General features: G+C 33.8%; 3 protein-coding genes across 3 annotated transcripts; 1 reads left to right on the top strand and 2 right to left on the bottom strand.

The window, feature by feature from the left end:
• Window positions 1-2,891: 2,891 nt before the first annotated feature.
• On the bottom strand, window positions 2,892-4,411 carry LOC132630061 (aquaporin PIP2-1-like). Its single transcript, XM_060345581.1, has 3 exons — window positions 3,728-4,411; window positions 3,335-3,475; window positions 2,892-3,221 (listed from the first exon to the last, which is right to left on the bottom strand). The coding sequence occupies exons 1-3, from the start codon at window positions 4,322-4,324 to the stop codon at window positions 3,108-3,110; spliced, it is 852 nt and encodes a 283-aa protein (XP_060201564.1). The 5' UTR covers window positions 4,325-4,411; the 3' UTR covers window positions 2,892-3,107.
• A 4,824-nt stretch (window positions 4,412-9,235) lies between these two features.
• LOC132630060 (aquaporin PIP2-1-like) lies at window positions 9,236-10,716 on the top strand. The gene is made up of 3 exons (XM_060345580.1): window positions 9,236-9,933; window positions 10,074-10,214; window positions 10,339-10,716. Exons 1-3 carry the CDS (start codon window positions 9,337-9,339, stop codon window positions 10,450-10,452), a joined length of 852 nt encoding a protein of 283 aa, XP_060201563.1. The 5' UTR covers window positions 9,236-9,336; the 3' UTR covers window positions 10,453-10,716.
• A 1,814-nt stretch (window positions 10,717-12,530) lies between these two features.
• On the bottom strand, window positions 12,531-13,126 carry LOC132633684 (uncharacterized). Its single transcript, XM_060350198.1, has one exon. The coding sequence runs from the start codon at window positions 12,996-12,998 to the stop codon at window positions 12,759-12,761; it is 240 nt and encodes a 79-aa protein (XP_060206181.1). The 5' UTR covers window positions 12,999-13,126; the 3' UTR covers window positions 12,531-12,758.
• Window positions 13,127-17,243: the final 4,117 nt, after the last annotated feature.

The raw sequence follows: 17,243 nt of genomic DNA, 5'->3' as shown, positions 1-17,243 counted from the left end.
GTTATACACATATATAAGTATATATAGTATATAAGTATATATATTATATAAATATATATAGTATATATATTAAGTATATATTGTATATATAGTAGATATGTATATATAGTATATATATTAAGTTATACCTATATATATATTAAGCTATCCTATATATAGTATATAGTACATATATATAAGTATATAGAGTATATAGTACAGTACATAAATATAAGTATATGTAAGTTATACATATATATGTGTACGAAAAGCACTATTCTGTATTGCTGACTTGTTGTTAGTCAGTAAATATTTAAACTTTAATTATAAAATTGTATAACATATGTAAATATACCTACAATATATAAATAAATACTATAATATATATATATAATACAAAAAACAAAAAAAAAAAAAATTTTAACGAATCCAAACCGGACCGGTTCCGGTTTGGACCTTAAAACCGGTTAACCGGAACCGGTTAGGCGGTTCCGGTTTTGGAACCGGAACCGGCCGGTTTCCTAACCGGTTCCCGGTCCGGTTCCGGTTGGAACCGGTTGACAGGGTTACATTACACACATCTCCATTACAGAAATATTTGGGAAGTACTTTCTCTTCCTTTTCAATATTTGTGCATTTACTCATCCCCTCTTTACATTGTAGAACCACAAATAGTCTACTGAACTACTTGCATTGTCCTGCTTATTTCATTACACCAACTAATTTAGACACCAGCAAGTTTAATTTATTTCAAGTTGTGTAAAATACCAACTGATTTAGACTTTAAAAAATTCATTAACCAACAACCCTTGGATTCATGTTAATTTCCTGGAACTTACTGAATCATTGAACATATGCTATTGTTGTCTCTGTTTCTCTGTGGATGTAGGTAGATTTTCGCCTTTTTAATCCATGATAACAAATAGAGACAGTAATGATGATGATTTATTCGGATTAAATAGTTATGGGCTAACCGTATCTTGGCTTGGCAAATCACGATGGCAATTTTGCAGCAATGGCGTGGTCGCCTCTTCATTTGATCATATGCTGCTAAAGTAACTTTTGTTTATTGAAATTTCGCCTATGTGAAAGAGATGTATCTTTCAAGTCATCTCTCCGTGATCTCTATTTATGCATTTCTCTCAATTTCAACTTTCTTAGTTGATCATTCGTATTTTAGTTGATCATTTGTATTTTACCTTTTTTTGAAGGTACTTCAAAATACCTCCCTACTATGTGGTTTTTGGAATAGCAAGGGTTGGCTATTAAGATTAGGAGATTATAGCTCCTACTCATATGAAATGATGATAATTGAAGATGTATTTGAAGATGTTCCTAATGCTAAACAATGTACTTATCTTTTGTTATGATATACGTTCAAATCATGCCTTCCTGGTAATATCCATTGCAGAAGTGTGAAGGTTGTTGCTATCATTTTCAGTTTTTCCCCAAATTAACTATCACTACTTTGTTACCTAACGAGCTGATAAATATTGAATTATGCACTGACCATCAACTACTACATTAACAGCAATCAGGCGCTGTAATGCAAATTGTAAAGACCATTTCCGAAACTTAGACATATATGTATTAATTTGTATCTTCAACAGCAAGCTTTACCTACCGGCACTAACTACACGTAAAAGTGATGCGTCGAGAAATTACACTTTTAATTGGATGATAAGCTGCAATATGGTTACTTCTTGAATGCAGTGAGAAGTTTTACTACACCATTTTGTTACCATAAATGGAGCATACATGCTGGTCTCCTGATAAGTGTAATCATTTTGCCATGGAAATAATTCTTGATAGATTTTTAAAACATAGAATCTTGAAGTACTTGTTACATGTAAAAGTCTTAAAGAAACTATGTTCAAATGATTAGAAGATAAAGAAGAGAAATCATTAAACCTGTCGAGTTTGTACTCATCTATCAGTTTTTCGTGTTCAAGTACACAAACTGAGTTTTTGGATGTTGAAATATACTGAGGGGGTTCCATCTGTTCTTTGTTGTTCTTCACCCATTGCCAAGGATGTCTATTCTATATCTTATCTGTTTTGTTTAAGATGTGAGTACTGACGATCATCCCTTAATAACTTTACAGGTGTTCTTTTTTTGAGTCAAAAATTGTGGAGGAGTCTTAAAAAAAAATACTAAACACGTCATTGATGCATCAGTTCACCAGTATAAAATGCCACACTAGCATGTAATAGTATCATGCTGCCATGGATGTAAAGAATGACGAGTGGAATTTTGATTCAAAATGCATGTAAAGTGTATCTACAATTAGCATGCGATATTGCTTAGATGTTAACTTAGATGTATCAATTTTTATTATATGTACATGAATTATTATATTCCCATATCAATATCAGTTTCAACTATCGCAATATTGGCCTGTGCGCTTACGGTTAGCTTGCGTGTACCTCTACTTATTCCGCGGGGAAGAAGCCAATTAAAAAATCAATGAATGGGTGCATAAAAGTTCGCAAGCTTTGGGCTGCCTAGGGTTCCTACTATAGTGAATTAGTGGCTGCGCAAAATTTTGTTTTCCTATGATGTAATGTTTGATGTTATCCTTAATCTATTGGATCCGAAACTCTTGATTGCTTAGTGATATTAAGGGGAAAAGGGTGTCTGGAGACTGGAATATGGATGAGAAAGCTCGAATTTTTCACACCAACTTAATGTTGGGCACGGGCCTTGCCCATCTAGTTTCCTAATATGAGACCGGACCAATAGTAATTCACGTTTAGTCAAGAAAACTTCACATACAAGGTTCAAATTTAATCAATCGGACTCTTGAGCTTTCTACCCCAATTGACAGTAATAAGAAGTGAATTTGTAACTTTTCGCTTTTCCAAAGTGAACAAAAAAGATACTATTATATGAATTTGGTGACAAAGAAGAGTGAAATATAGTAGCCTTGCTCATTCCATTAATTTGATGCTTAAACAAGCATAATGAAAATTACAGAAACACAAACAAAAAAACAAGAAGAAAGCTACAATGTTTGGTATTTAAAAAAATTGCCAAACAGCCAGACCATTCTAATTAAAGAAAGCATAATTTAAAGAGACTTCATCTCCAACACTGCAACACATATGTACAATTTCAATTCTCTTGATTAGGCATTGCTCCTGAAAGATCCAAGAGCTTTGACAGCTCCAGCCCTCAAAATGAACTGGTGGTAAAATGCAGCTATTGCAGCTCCAATAAAGGGTCCAACCCAGAATATCCACTGTCACAATCAACACCCACAAATTAATTAATAAACCAGAACATAGTTAGAGCAAAAAAACAGCATAAAGGCAAAAGATATGATTTTTCCCCTATAAAGATTAATTTACTTACTTGGTCATCCCAGGCTTTGTCTTTGCCATAAATAACAGCAGCCCCAAAACTCCTAGCAGGGTTAATTCCAGTTCCAGTAACAGGTATTGTTGCCAAGTGAACCATAAACACCGCAAATCCAATTGGAAGTGGTGCCAACACCTTCAATTAATCAACTTAAATTATCAGAATTAAGGGTTAATTTCACCTATGATCACTAAACTTTACTCAAGTGTCAAAAAAGTTGTAAAACTAATTTTTTTTTCATAACGTTGCGTATTGGTATCAGTAAAGTCACAAAATAATCTTTTATCTCAATTAAGTCACTGAACTACATCTTAATTGCCTAGAAATACAATCCTGCACCGTAAAATTTAGTAGTAACAAATTTAATGTCACAAAAAATATACTTACAGGGACGTGAGAGTCTCTGGCATTCCTCTTAGGATCAGTAGCAGCAAAAACAGTGTAAACAAGAACGAAAGTACCAATAATTTCAGCACCCAAACCAGTACCCGTGCTATATCCATCATTCAACATGTTAGCACCACCACCATACCTAACATAATAAGCCTTTTGAAAAGCCTTAACCAACCCACAACCACAAATGGCTCCTAAGCACTGAGCCACTATGTACATAATAGCCCGAACCAACGACACTTTTCGGGCCAAGAAAAGCCCGAAAGTGACAGCAGGGTTAATGTGTCCGCCAGAAATACCAGCAGTACAGTAAACAAGTACGAAAATCATGCCCCCGAAAGCCCAAGCAATTCCAAGAATGCCAACACCACCACATTGATCACCATTATGGTCAATATCACTTTGGCTCTTGTAGCCAATTACAGTAAGGACAGTGATGTAGAGAAATAACAAAGTGGCTATGAATTCAGCAATTATGGCTCTGTAAAATGACCATTTTCCTAGTTCTTCAGGGTCAATTAAGGGTGCTGGTGGAGGGTCTTGGTAGTCTTTTGGTGCATAAGCAGTACCTACCTCAACGTCCTTAGTCATTTGTGTACCCAAAAAAGAAAAGAATATGTTAACTTTAGGCTTTGCTAATTTTGAGAGGAAAGAGTGTAGTGGAGTTAGTGATGAATGGAAGGAGGTATATATGGAGAAGATTTGGCTTTTTAGTATATGAATAATATTTTACAATAATAATTGAACTCAATTTCAGCAGCCCCATCTAGTTAGTAGTTTCCAATTTTTTTCCTTCTTTAGTGGTAGGGTGACCCCTACCTCTAACGTGAGGGTTGGGCCCATGATTTAAACTTGACACCTTAAAATTATGGATTTTAAGTAATATACGTTGATGGTATAATGATTTTTTTTATACCTATAGTGTAATTTAACCTATAATAACAGGTCACTTACTATTTATTTTAGATTATTTATCAGTATTAGTAAATAAATTTGTCTATGATTATCTTTTAAATGATTTGATTATGTAATTAAATATATTTTGATAGTTAGTGCATGAATTATTAGTGACTATTTGCAGGAGTTTAGACCTATCATCCATTACCGATTTAAGAATAATATTTAATTAACAAATAAAAAAGGTCATCTTGGTGTTAGAAAGGTAAAAATTGACAATAGAATATTTTACCTTAGTTACACCATAATAGGGAAATGTCTCTTCCAGAACATTCGCTAAAAATTGGAATGTCAAAAAAGCAGGAAGATTTTAATCAACAAAGTAAACTTTTAGAAAACTTCACGCATGAAGGTCGGTGAGAATTTGACATATGATAAGTTGTTTGCAAAATCAAATTTAGTTTTCTTTACCACTACATCATTTATATTTTCTTATCAACCTTCTGAATATTGAAACCAATAATAGATTTTTTTTTCCCTCATAATGTTTAGTACTCGTTTTGAGGTCCCGCTAATCCAAATTCATGTCACATAAGGATTATTTAAAAAAAAAAGTTTTTCTATTAAGTTCTTTTCCATTTTATGAGTGGAACCTAAAATATTTAATTAAAAATGAAATGATTATATTTATTTTACCACAACCCTGAAGAATGTTACTTACAGAAAAGAATAATCTTATACCAAAGCAAATAAATATATAAAAAAAAAAAATCTAAGAAAAGGTTGTCAAATTGGACAAGAAAATCCAAGGGGCATGGCCCCTAGCCCCCTACCATAGATGGAGAAGGCAATTGACGACATATCAAATCAAATCAAACGGCTAAAAAATACAAATCACACAAACCGACCATCATCATCATGAATGATGAACCATTACTTTTCTCTATTATGGTCCCTACTGTGGACCGCCCACTATCCAACTTAGCCAACTTATCCTCATTCTTCTTAACCACTAATCTCTTGCCATATCAGCAGTATCCATTAGATTTATTTTTTTCCCTCTGAATTTCTATCACATGGGGGATGAAAAGAAAGTGCATGTAGAGGTAGAGCCCTAGAGGGATAATAATAGAATTAATTTACATTTAGTGTGTAGTTTGCGTTTTTATCAATTTAATATCTGATATATAAGTTATCGGCTCACTTGATATTAATTCAATATTTTAAGAAAAAGGCGTGTTGTCTTGCTAAAGACTCAGAATGAGATGAGTTGGAGATTCATAATGATTTTATTGAGAGATCACTAGGTAAAAAGAACGTCTTACAAAGCATTTAATTAAGATCGAAAACTTTATAAGCGTGTTATCAAGTTAGGTTTGACCAACCTCTAAATTAGATGTAGTCACTATTACGATCAAATAAGTGGTAGTTCATATATTAGTATTGCTATAAGTAATATGATCTTTATAATACATCGACAAGATGAGTTTTATTTGATTTCCTTGATGCTAAATGATCAACTTAACTCAGTGATCAAAGTACTATTTCATTATGACAGGTTTTATTGAATCAAATCCGATAATAGGTAAATGATCTTATTAGATACTACAATTTGTACTACAGCCAAAACCTGGCGCAATAACCCACTTCCTTTTAAAAAAAAATAAGGACGTGTAAAATGAATTCAATTAAAAATTATAATTTGTGAAAATTCATAAAACCGAACCCAATTCGGAGAGATTGAGATATAATTATTGTTATTATTACTAAAATAATTCACAGACAATAGCCGGAATATATGTTTGCAAAAAGAAATTGACACATATAAATGCAAATTCATTAGATCTCGAATTTGTCACTGCCAGAGTGCCAGTTCCACCGATCTATGAAGTCTTGATAATATATTACTATCATCGAGCATGCTTAATAATGTAAGAAAAATGTGCTAATTAGGCAGACGTCATCATCACCAATTTAGAAAGAACCAAATACTAGAAAAATAGAGGCAAGTGGTGAAAGAGATTGCCACGTGCCTCAAAACTAGAGATCAATGGAGGAAAAATTCACAACAATCATGATATACTGTTATAGTATTTGGCTTGTGGATGATATTGAATTGTCGGTGTGCATTGTCTTTATTCAATGAACCTCCCCTTTTGTTTACGTTGATTATTGAAAAAGTTGCATCTTTCACTTCTCATTCTTACTATTAATGTGCTATTGATCTTTTAATAATTCTTATGCAGGGATAATCTTGTAATGAGTAGCAGAATATGATTAAATTGAATAGAAAACAATAGACTTTGGTTAAGATTAGAAGTAAAGGCGGATTCAGAATTTTACGCTCTATGTGTTAGATCTTTATGAAAATTTAGCATTCAATTCATTGTATGTTTAAAATTATAAGTCTAGACCGTCTATTATTACAATTTTAATGATTTACATTCTGCGCTCAAAGTATTAAATTCAGATGAACCTCAGTTTTCAATTAGAATATTGTATTCAAGTAATGTTAGGTGAATTGCAAGTATTATAATGCGACTTCAATCTCATTCTGGTATTGTATTTGCAATTTGTTACTGGGAATTAATGGTAAAGTGAACCGTACAAGTGAGATACATTGACCTTCAAATTTTCGAACATACATCTAAATTGTTCAACATTATAGATGCGACTACAGACTTTAGAAATAACTTTCCAAGTTTTTCGAATAGTAGTGCATTCTAGGCAAAAGGTTGCAGGGCGGAGATAAAGTTCTAGTTAATGGGTTGGACATAACCCACTAGCTTTGAACAAAACCCTATATTTATGTTAAGAAAATTCACTTAAAAAATTTAAGAAGGAACGTTTTCCTTCATAATAGCTAAAGTTTCGTCATACATAGACTTGTAGAGGTCTACAATGTTTTTCTCTTGGTTCGAGTTGAATAATAATTGATCAAATTAACTTCTTCATCTCTGTTTAATCTTTTTTTCTTATGGCGACACTTACTGAGAATCATCTTTAAAAACACTTATTGAGAATTATCTTTAAAACTAAAAAGTTATTCATTGCTATAAACTTACGTATGGATCTTCAAATGGTATACTAAAATGGGTGCACCGGGGAGTTATGCAAAAGAATGAATCATCAAATTTCTTGTGTATGTTACAACAAACAAACCATAAAAAAAGCTATATTCAGAAAGAGCAGAGTCATATAAATAGTTTAAAAAGAAATCTTTCCTAATTACGTAAAGTTAATTGAACAGGTTAATGTGTCCAATAAGTTTAAAAGGGAATCTTTCCGAATAAGGTAAAAGTTCATGAATAAGTTCATTGAACAGATAAAACAATCAATTATGCATTCAATAAGTTATCACCAACTAAATACTAGTAGTAGTATCATCCAAAAGAGCACTAACGTGTATAATCTATTTTATACGGATTGATTGTTTGTTCATAGACACATGGCAAGGCATTAACCACGCAAATATTCACAAAGGCTTTTTAATTAATTTAGTGATGAATTATGATAGATTTGGTTAGTAAGCAGCCTTTTTCTCAATTGTGAGGATTGAATGTGGGGCCCTTGCTGAGGTGACAAAATATCATTGGTTGAAGTAGTCAACAATGTGGGCTGAGTTGGAATGGACGGTGGTGTATATGAGGCCAGGCAGAAATTCAAATGTTTTGGATGTGTTCGGTGCCAAAAATATTTTCAATTTTTTCATGTTTAATTAGTTAAAATATATTAAAAATTACTCTACAAAAAATAAATTCAACAAGTGACATTTCATAATATTGATTGTGTCATTCCCTCTTTCAACACACCTCATCTTTAGCTCCACCACTGTAGACCTATCCCAGCCTCACACCCCTACCTCCCACTTCCATCTCCATAATATTTATCTAGGTTAAATGTGAATGTTTTAAGGATAACATTTATTGCTTATGTACCCAATCTAAGAAAAATAAGTAAGAAATTCATTTATTTTCATAAAAACATACTAAACACACCCTCATTGTTTACAATTCGGCGTCAAGTAGCATTGAAATTCTATTTGTTCGGGCTCACACTGCGTAAGACCCAGTTTTTTTTCTATTCTCAGGAGTCAAATTTGAGACTTCGATTATTTGAATTTTATTAATCACATCACTATCTTTGGTGGTCTGATCCTTAATTCCTAACTATGATAATTATGGTCGGTTCACGGATACGTCACCCTCTCCTGTTTGATATCATAAGCTGCCCTCACTAATTATTCACCTCCTCCATTAGATTAATTAGCATAAAGCACAAATTTCAAAATTTTAAGTTAGGTGAATACTTACAAAATATTAGTATACATATTAGTCGTTTGTCACAATAGATACATATTTAGCACAAATATCATTATAAAACTCTTCTAAGTATACATATAATCGCTTCATAAGCACTTCTGTATCAAACTACAAATCCACCTTATATAGGCTAAGAGGTGGGGACATTAATTTTAATCATATGAAAATGCAAGAAAATGGAAGTGATCATTGTGGGGCGGCAAATGATAAATTTGATTAATTATTAATCAATCAAATTAGTCTTTTTGTACACCTTCTATTAAATTTCCAACTCCATAAATACCCCATCACTCTTCACTCAACTTCACCACACAGCCAAATATCAAACACTTTTCAAGATCAATCTTTATTTCTAGCTTAGCCAAATTTAAAAAAGAGCAAAAAATGGGTAAAGACATCGAAGTTGGTACTGAATATGCACCAAAAGACTATCAAGACCCTCCACCAGCACCCTTAATAGACCCTGAAGAACTAGGAAAATGGTCATTTTACAGAGCCATAATTGCTGAATTCATAGCCACTTTGTTATTTCTCTACATCACTGTCCTTACTGTAATTGGCTACAAGAGCCAAAGTGACATTGACCATAATGGTGATCAATGTGGTGGTGTTGGCATTCTTGGAATTGCTTGGGCTTTCGGGGGCATGATTTTCGTACTTGTTTACTGCACTGCTGGTATTTCTGGCGGACACATTAACCCTGCTGTAACTTTCGGGCTTTTCTTGGCCCGAAAAGTGTCGTTGGTTCGGGCTGTTATGTACATTGTGGCTCAGTGTTTAGGAGCCATTTGTGGTTGTGGGTTGGTTAAGGCTTTTCAAAAAGCTTATTATGTTAAGTATGGTGGTGGTGCTAATATGTTGAATGATGGATATAGCACGGGTACTGGTTTGGGCGCTGAGATTATTGGCACTTTTGTTCTTGTTTACACTGTTTTTGCTGCTACTGATCCTAAGAGGAATGCCAGAGACTCTCATGTTCCTGTAAGTATAATTTTGGGGCTATAGTACGTAAAGTTTAATAACTTTAATGAGACAAAAAATAATTTTATGACTTTTTCGATATATTAGTAAAGTTTGAAATTAAACCCCCGATTCTGATATTTTAAATTGATTGATTGAAGGTATTGGCACCACTTCCAATTGGATTTGCGGTGTTTATGGTTCACTTGGCAACAATACCTGTTACTGGAACTGGTATTAACCCTGCTAGGAGTTTTGGGGCTGCTGTTATTTATGGCAGTGACAAAGCCTGGGATGACCAAGTAAGTAAATTACATTTTCTTTTAAAAAGCATGTCTTCTTATGATTTATTATTTTTTTTTTTTTTAATTTCTGAAATACTATATTTTGGGTGATTAATTAATATGTGGGTGTTAATCGTGACAGTGGATATTTTGGGTTGGTCCCTTTATTGGAGCTGCAATTGCTGCATTTTACCACCAGTTTATATTGAGAGCTGGAGCTGTTAAAGCTCTTGGTTCATTCAGGAGCAATGCCTAATTGAAGAAATCTGTATTTATGAGAAATGAAGTCAAAGCATGGTCAAAGTTTCCGAATTCATAAGGGATATATCGATGATGAAGAAACTGTATATAAGTTGTTTGAGAAGAAGTCTCTTTAAATTATGGTTTCTTTTGTTATTAGAGTGGTCTGGCAGTTTTGGCACTTGTTTTTACTGTGCCAGAAATTATCACTGCTGCTTGTGTTCTTGTTTGCCTATGCTTGTTTGAGCACCAAAATAATGGAATTAGCAATTACATGTCACTCTTCTTGGTCACAAAATTAAGATAATGCCGCATTTTGTTCACTTGGAGAATCTGAAAATGACAAATTATCTTTCTATTACTGTCAAATGGGGTTAGCAAAGTTTCTCATGACTCATGAGCGAATGCCTACTTATTCAAATTTTTGTGCTCTGTCAATTCTAATGATATCTCTGAAAAGGGGAAATACAATTTCTTCTCTGTAGTTAAACATGTTGAGCAACGTAAGAATTTTGAAACAATTATTGCCAAGAACATGTTAAACACATATTAGGTTTAGGTATTAAGAATACCAGTATTAGGATAGTACAAAGTCTCACCAAATTAAGAGGTTAGCCAGTTTTGCATATAGTGACATAAAAGGAAAAAAAAGAAAAAAAAAATTGCAAATTGAACCGTTGGGATCATATGTATTCACCAGATCTGACAGTCTAGATCGTCAGGGGTATGAACATATTTCTTCTCTCACTGGAGCTAATGTGTTAGTCCTGATCAAATAATTATGCACAGTTTACAGTTATATGCTCACACGACTGCAAGTGAGATTTGATCGTTAAATCTTAGAACATACATCTAAATTGTGGAACATTATAAATGTTGACTCTACGATTTTTCCAAAAATCATTTTAAATTTTTTCAAAAACTAGTGTAGGTTGATATAAGGTTGTAAGAAGTATGAAAGATAATTAAGGTAGGTGCAGCGGTATAGATAGTTAAAGACAAATACTTTATATTTTGAGATATTTTGTCTTTTATTTTTCAAGTTTCTAAAACAAAAATTGCAACCACCAATTAAAGCCATAAAACTTGCAAAGAAATGGGTGGCTAAGATTGAAAGATTGCACAAAATATTTGTAGTGTCGAAACAAAGTTAGCTCAAGTCAAAATAATTTATGTTATGATCTACACTCCATATGGTTGCCTCAGTGACTCTTTACCTCTTTTGAGCCTTCAACTTTGTGACTTGCTCATTTAGGCCTGCTTCATTTATCCTATGTTGGAAAGAATCCTATGCGGACTCAACATTAATTTGAAATTCGGTTTTATAAAATGGTCTAACCAAATATAGCTGATGCACATAATTTAAAATTAATATTCATTTGATTTCATGTAGGGTTTGAATCACTACGTATATTGTGCGAATTTGATAATAATGTATGACTTCTTGTGGATGTATGAGCTCGTAATGGAAAGCTCACTAGGTCATGGCTTTAAGCCTATAAATATTTATCTAGTCCACTCCTCAATCTCTTGACAACTGCCGCATTAAAAGTTGGTAAGTGTTAGTCGGGTTGGGTTATGAATCATTGCTTAGTCCATTGTGATCTTAGCTTATTTCAATCCAAATTATCTTTGAACGGATTAATGATTCGTTCATTTATTAGCTTAAATCATTTTGATGAATCATTGCTTAGCCCATTCTGATCCCGCTCATTTCAATCCAAGTTATCTTTGAACGGATTAATGATTCGTTCGTATATTAGCTTAAACCATTTTGACTAATTCAAATTCAGTCTAACCCTCCCATAAAACTAATGTCTTTTTTCACTCACCAAGTTGAATGCTTCAACCATCCATGGTTGTGGTGGGATAGTAAATTTTCCTTTATCCTTTAATCAAAATCTCTGAATAACTTGCCTTTGGAAGATAGTGTTCAAATTATGTGCTTCATTTCGATAGGGAAAAAAATAGAGAAGAGATTTATGCGTTACTTTAAAAGTATCAGAGTAGTACATAGGAGTAATATCTTTCAACAATCCTTACGTACCTGAATTCAAACGTTAATCGACGTATAAAATGAGAATAATAAAAATATGCACAAGTGAACTAATTTCAGATTGTATAGTTTACATACACTGATACACGACAGTCCATAATCTAGAGAGATTTGGGTGACAGTCCATAATCTAGAGAGATTTGGGTCTATAACACTTGAGCTTGATTTGGATTTGGTGGTAAAAAGAAAATAATAGATCTAGAGAGAGATCTTCACAGCTCTCAAGTATACACCAAAAAAAATCAAAATCAATGACTAATCTAATATTAATTCAACTCTAGAGAACTAAAATCTTTAGGAACAAAAATACAATTCCCCGACCCCGAAAGTAGCTCATAAATATCAGAATCCTCTTCTTCAAATATAGTCTCAAGCTGAGGAGAAACTGAAATTCTATTGGGTGCCATTAGAACAGCTGGAACAGCAACTTCCATCCAAGATTTTTGGTTAATATTAAACTTTGCCATTTGAGGTAGCAAATGAGTGGCAGAACTATAGAATGTCATGATTTCTTCAAAGCAGCCTTTTATGTACCAAGAATAGTTGCAAGAATGAAGCTATGAAATTGAAAGTTAATTGCAACTTATTTTGAGTGAAGGATTATATAAAGAGGGTGAAGTAATAAAGTATGTACGATTTGGGGGGTGGGGTGATGTGTTGGTAGAAAAAAGATAGTAGGAACTATCACCTAAATCTGAATCTGTCCTTTTTAGATGTTACCTAATTTTTGACGTGCAACATGTGGGAAATATATGTGTACACGCTTTAACATAATCATGATTTTTGTTTTGGGCAATTTACCGGAATAACTATCTTTTAAGGATGGTTAACAATTAGTAGCTACCTTTTGTCAATTTACAATTCGTAGCTAGTTTATGACAAATTCGCTATATTTGAGTGTATTTGAATTCATTGTCAGTGGTATCCAACCTTATGATGTCACATATATTTGACAGTATTTGAATATATGCAATATTAATTTCTCTGAATACATGTGTATTAAAAATGATTGTATTTCAGTGCATTTAAATGCACGGAGTTGTGTATTTTATTGTGTTTGATATATCCTTTTGTTTTGGGTGTATTTGAATGTATTCGAGCTCCGATCAGCAAGTTCGCCACCGTCGCCGCAAAGTTAAATGTATTCGACTGTAATTGAATGTATTTCAATAAAATTTCATATGCAACATTTCAAATACACTGTATTTACTCAAAAAACCGTATATAAACATATGTATATAGATCATTCAAACACATACAGTCAAATACATCTAATTTGCTCCCAAAATACAATCAGCTAAATACATATAACTTATATTTACACTCAAAAAAATAACGAATACACTTATATCTAAGATACAACAAGGAGAAGAAGCCATGGATACCGGTATCCGCCAGATCTGAGAAGCGCAATGGCTTCCATTTTCTTTTGTGTTCTTTACAAAAAAGTTTCTTTCTCCAACGATGGCAAATTCCAATCCTCTTCCTCCGATGAGGAAAACAAGCACTGAAGCTCTTTAGGAGTGGCGGCTATGGTGATCTGGGGGTGCTCCGACGAGCAACAGTGAGGTCGTGGTGTCGCTGTGGAGGAGGAAGAGGCGGAGGCAGTGGAGTTTCTCAGATTTGGTGGTGTCGGCGTGGATGAGGAAGAGGCTAAGCTAGATCTGGCCAGAGAGAGGGAAAGGTATTTGGCCGGAGAGAGGAACAAAAAGAGAGGGGTGAGTGAGAAGAGAAAGAGGTGAGGGAGAAATAAGCCATAAAACCTAATGTATTTGGTATAGTTATGATAGGTAAATTGAAAATTCACTATAGCTATGAAAAATAATTAAATTAAATAGTAGTTACTAATCATAAATACATCTTAGAGTTAGCTATGTCAAGTAAATATAAGTAAATATTCCCTTTGTTGATTTTTGCTCATCTTTATGACCCAAGATTGTTTCGGAGGGAATTACACAAACAACTCCTTGAGGTTTAAATTATGTAAATCTATGAGATATTTATATAAATAGTTAGGTCGAATTTATCGTTTATTTTTTATAGTCGTTATACATAAATTATATATTCATTAAGCAGAATTATACATTGGTTATACATTAAATGTACATACATACATTTTACATCTATCACGATTGAATGGATGACTATTTAACTTAATTATTCTAAATCATCTCTCATTTACTTGAAGGGGGCTTCTCGAGCCATTTCGCCTATTATTTATGACTTGTTGATATGATTTGGATAAAGACTCGAAGGACTCAAGTATATTTCAAATCAATTTTGGGATTTGAGATTACTATTGGTGCACAATTCTGGTGCATCCTGCGATTGCGAGAGCTCTCTATCGTGGAGAATGGTAGGTCAAGAAGCTTTACAAATGCGACATAAAGTGGTTTACATCTTTCAACGATTGCATGGATTCGCCCCAGGTCCAAAGGTACTGCAAACTCTATGAGGTGTTTCGATAGAGATCGTGTCTTGTATAAAACACTAAATCATGAACTTGATAGACTCGTGGGGTTATGGCTAACTCGGATCTGAATTTTCTTTCAAGGTTTTACCATGTTGACTTTGATTTTAACCAAATTTTAAATTATGAAATTAATTTCAATAACTGTGTGTAACACCGTGCAACATTCTTTTGCAATGATTGGAGTTGTTAGATGGATATTGGAAGCAAAAAAGATGGTTTGTAAGAATAGCTTAGCTTGGGCCGAGGAATTTTAAGGAAAATGATACGGGCTTACATTATCACACCTTTTTAAAATATGTCATTGGGCTTGATTAGCCCAATAACTGGTATTAAAATACTTTTTTGTTTTGCGCGAATTACCCTTCAATGGCACTGGTCATTAATTTTCGTCCTTCACCTAAAGCTCATGGGTTCTGGATTCTAACCCTCGCTCAGTCAAAAATAAAAAAATAAATCACAAGGCAGAATTTTGGATTCGCAAGCCAAAGTTTTGGATTCCCACTCTACCTTAAGAAGCAAACTCCGCCTTAAAGGGAGAGTTTGCTACCTTAAGGTAGAGTTTTGCAGGCAAATTCTGCTCTACGAATTCAAACTCTGCCTTGCGTTTTGTTTTTAATATTTGACTGAGCAGGGGTTCGAACTCGGAACCCATGAGTTCTTAGGCGAAGAGCAAAAATTAAAGACCAGCAATTTGAGGAGCAAAAATTAAAGACCACCTTTGGATAAGGGTAATCGTGAAAATTGGCCATTAAAGTATGAGGCGATGAGTATGCCTATGGGGAGTGATTTCATGGGACTTGGTTGACTACCTTGGTAGCTTGGAGACGCGCACACATAAGAAGGAGCAAGCACAAAATGAATCTTCAAATACCCCAACAATGTCGGTAGCACAAGGTATATCTTCACCTAAGTCCACAAGGTGATGAACCATGTGAAACATAGCTCGAGGGACCTGGTATTTGGCCATGTCGAACATAGTTCAAGGTAGATATTTTGGTTGTGCTGACAAAATCCCACATTGATAGCTAAAGCTATATGTATATAAGGTGTAGGGATATTCTTAAATGATGTCAGACCTTTTAGGGAACAATGTGTAGGTTGTTCCAAAAATATTATCACACCATGTTAACAATGTGTTGGGATGACTTAACTCAAACTAGTATCAAAGCCTATGATTCATGGAGGATCATGAGTGTGGATTGTTGAAGTGATGGCATGGGGATCGATTTGCAATATTTACCGGTAGCTTGGAGATGCATATACACAAGAAGAGTTAGCATGTGGGATTCGGTGGAAATTAATACTCAAACTATATGGGTATCACATATTTATCTTTAGTAATGCTATTAAATAGTGTGAGACGTCTTAGGAAAAATCATTCGTGCTTGTTCAAAAGAGAACAAATTACACTATATTAATTAGAAGTGTGTTTGGGCTGGCTTAGCCCGATATTAGAGGCTATGATTCGAGAGGACGAGTATGCGTACTGTGGAATGATAGCACGGGGTTTAAATTACTACATTAACGAAAGCTTGGAGATGCGCACACACACGATAAGAAATTAGTTACATTTGAGCTTTGACAGCTATAAATATTCACCGGATAATATGTGTGGCATACAATATATTTATAGACAATTTCATCATGAGGTGATGGGGCATGTGGAATTTAGATCATGAGGCTATGGTGATGAGCCCATGTGAGAGTTCCAGGGAAAATTTGTTGGACATGCGAACAAAATCACACAGGTAATTGAAGCTATATATAATGTTTAAGGATACTATTAAATGGGGTGAAACCTTTTAAGAAAATGATACGGGTTTAGATCAAAGCAGATAATGTCCAATGACAAGGAGTATTTGCTTTACAAAACTAGGAATGGTGAGGATTAAAGTTAGTAGATATTGTTAAAAATTTGTAGTATAATAAATAAATTACAATAAATCAGGAATAAGGCCCAACCAACCTCTCTCCTTAATGATAGAACCATTTACAACCTTATCACTGTTCCATTGTAGTGACTAGAGAAAATTATACCCCACAAAATGCAGATCTACCAGTATAAGCTAGTTCCCATTATGTGCTGTACTTTGAAATATGAAAAGGAAACAATTAATTTTTTTTTTTAAAAAAGGAGGAGAGATCTGTGTGGTAGTGTAAGGTATCCCAGTAGTACAAAGTGGCTTTCAACACGTCTTTAGGTATCTGAACTCAAAGGTTAATCAATGAAGAAAATGAGATTAATAGAAATATGTATTCATCCATTTATGATTTTCTC

Source organism: Lycium barbarum, chromosome 3 (assembly GCF_019175385.1).
Source record: "Lycium barbarum isolate Lr01 chromosome 3, ASM1917538v2, whole genome shotgun sequence".
NCBI classification, from domain to species: Eukaryota; Viridiplantae; Streptophyta; class Magnoliopsida; order Solanales; family Solanaceae; genus Lycium; species Lycium barbarum.
This window is presented reverse-complemented; position numbering and strand designations above follow the sequence as displayed.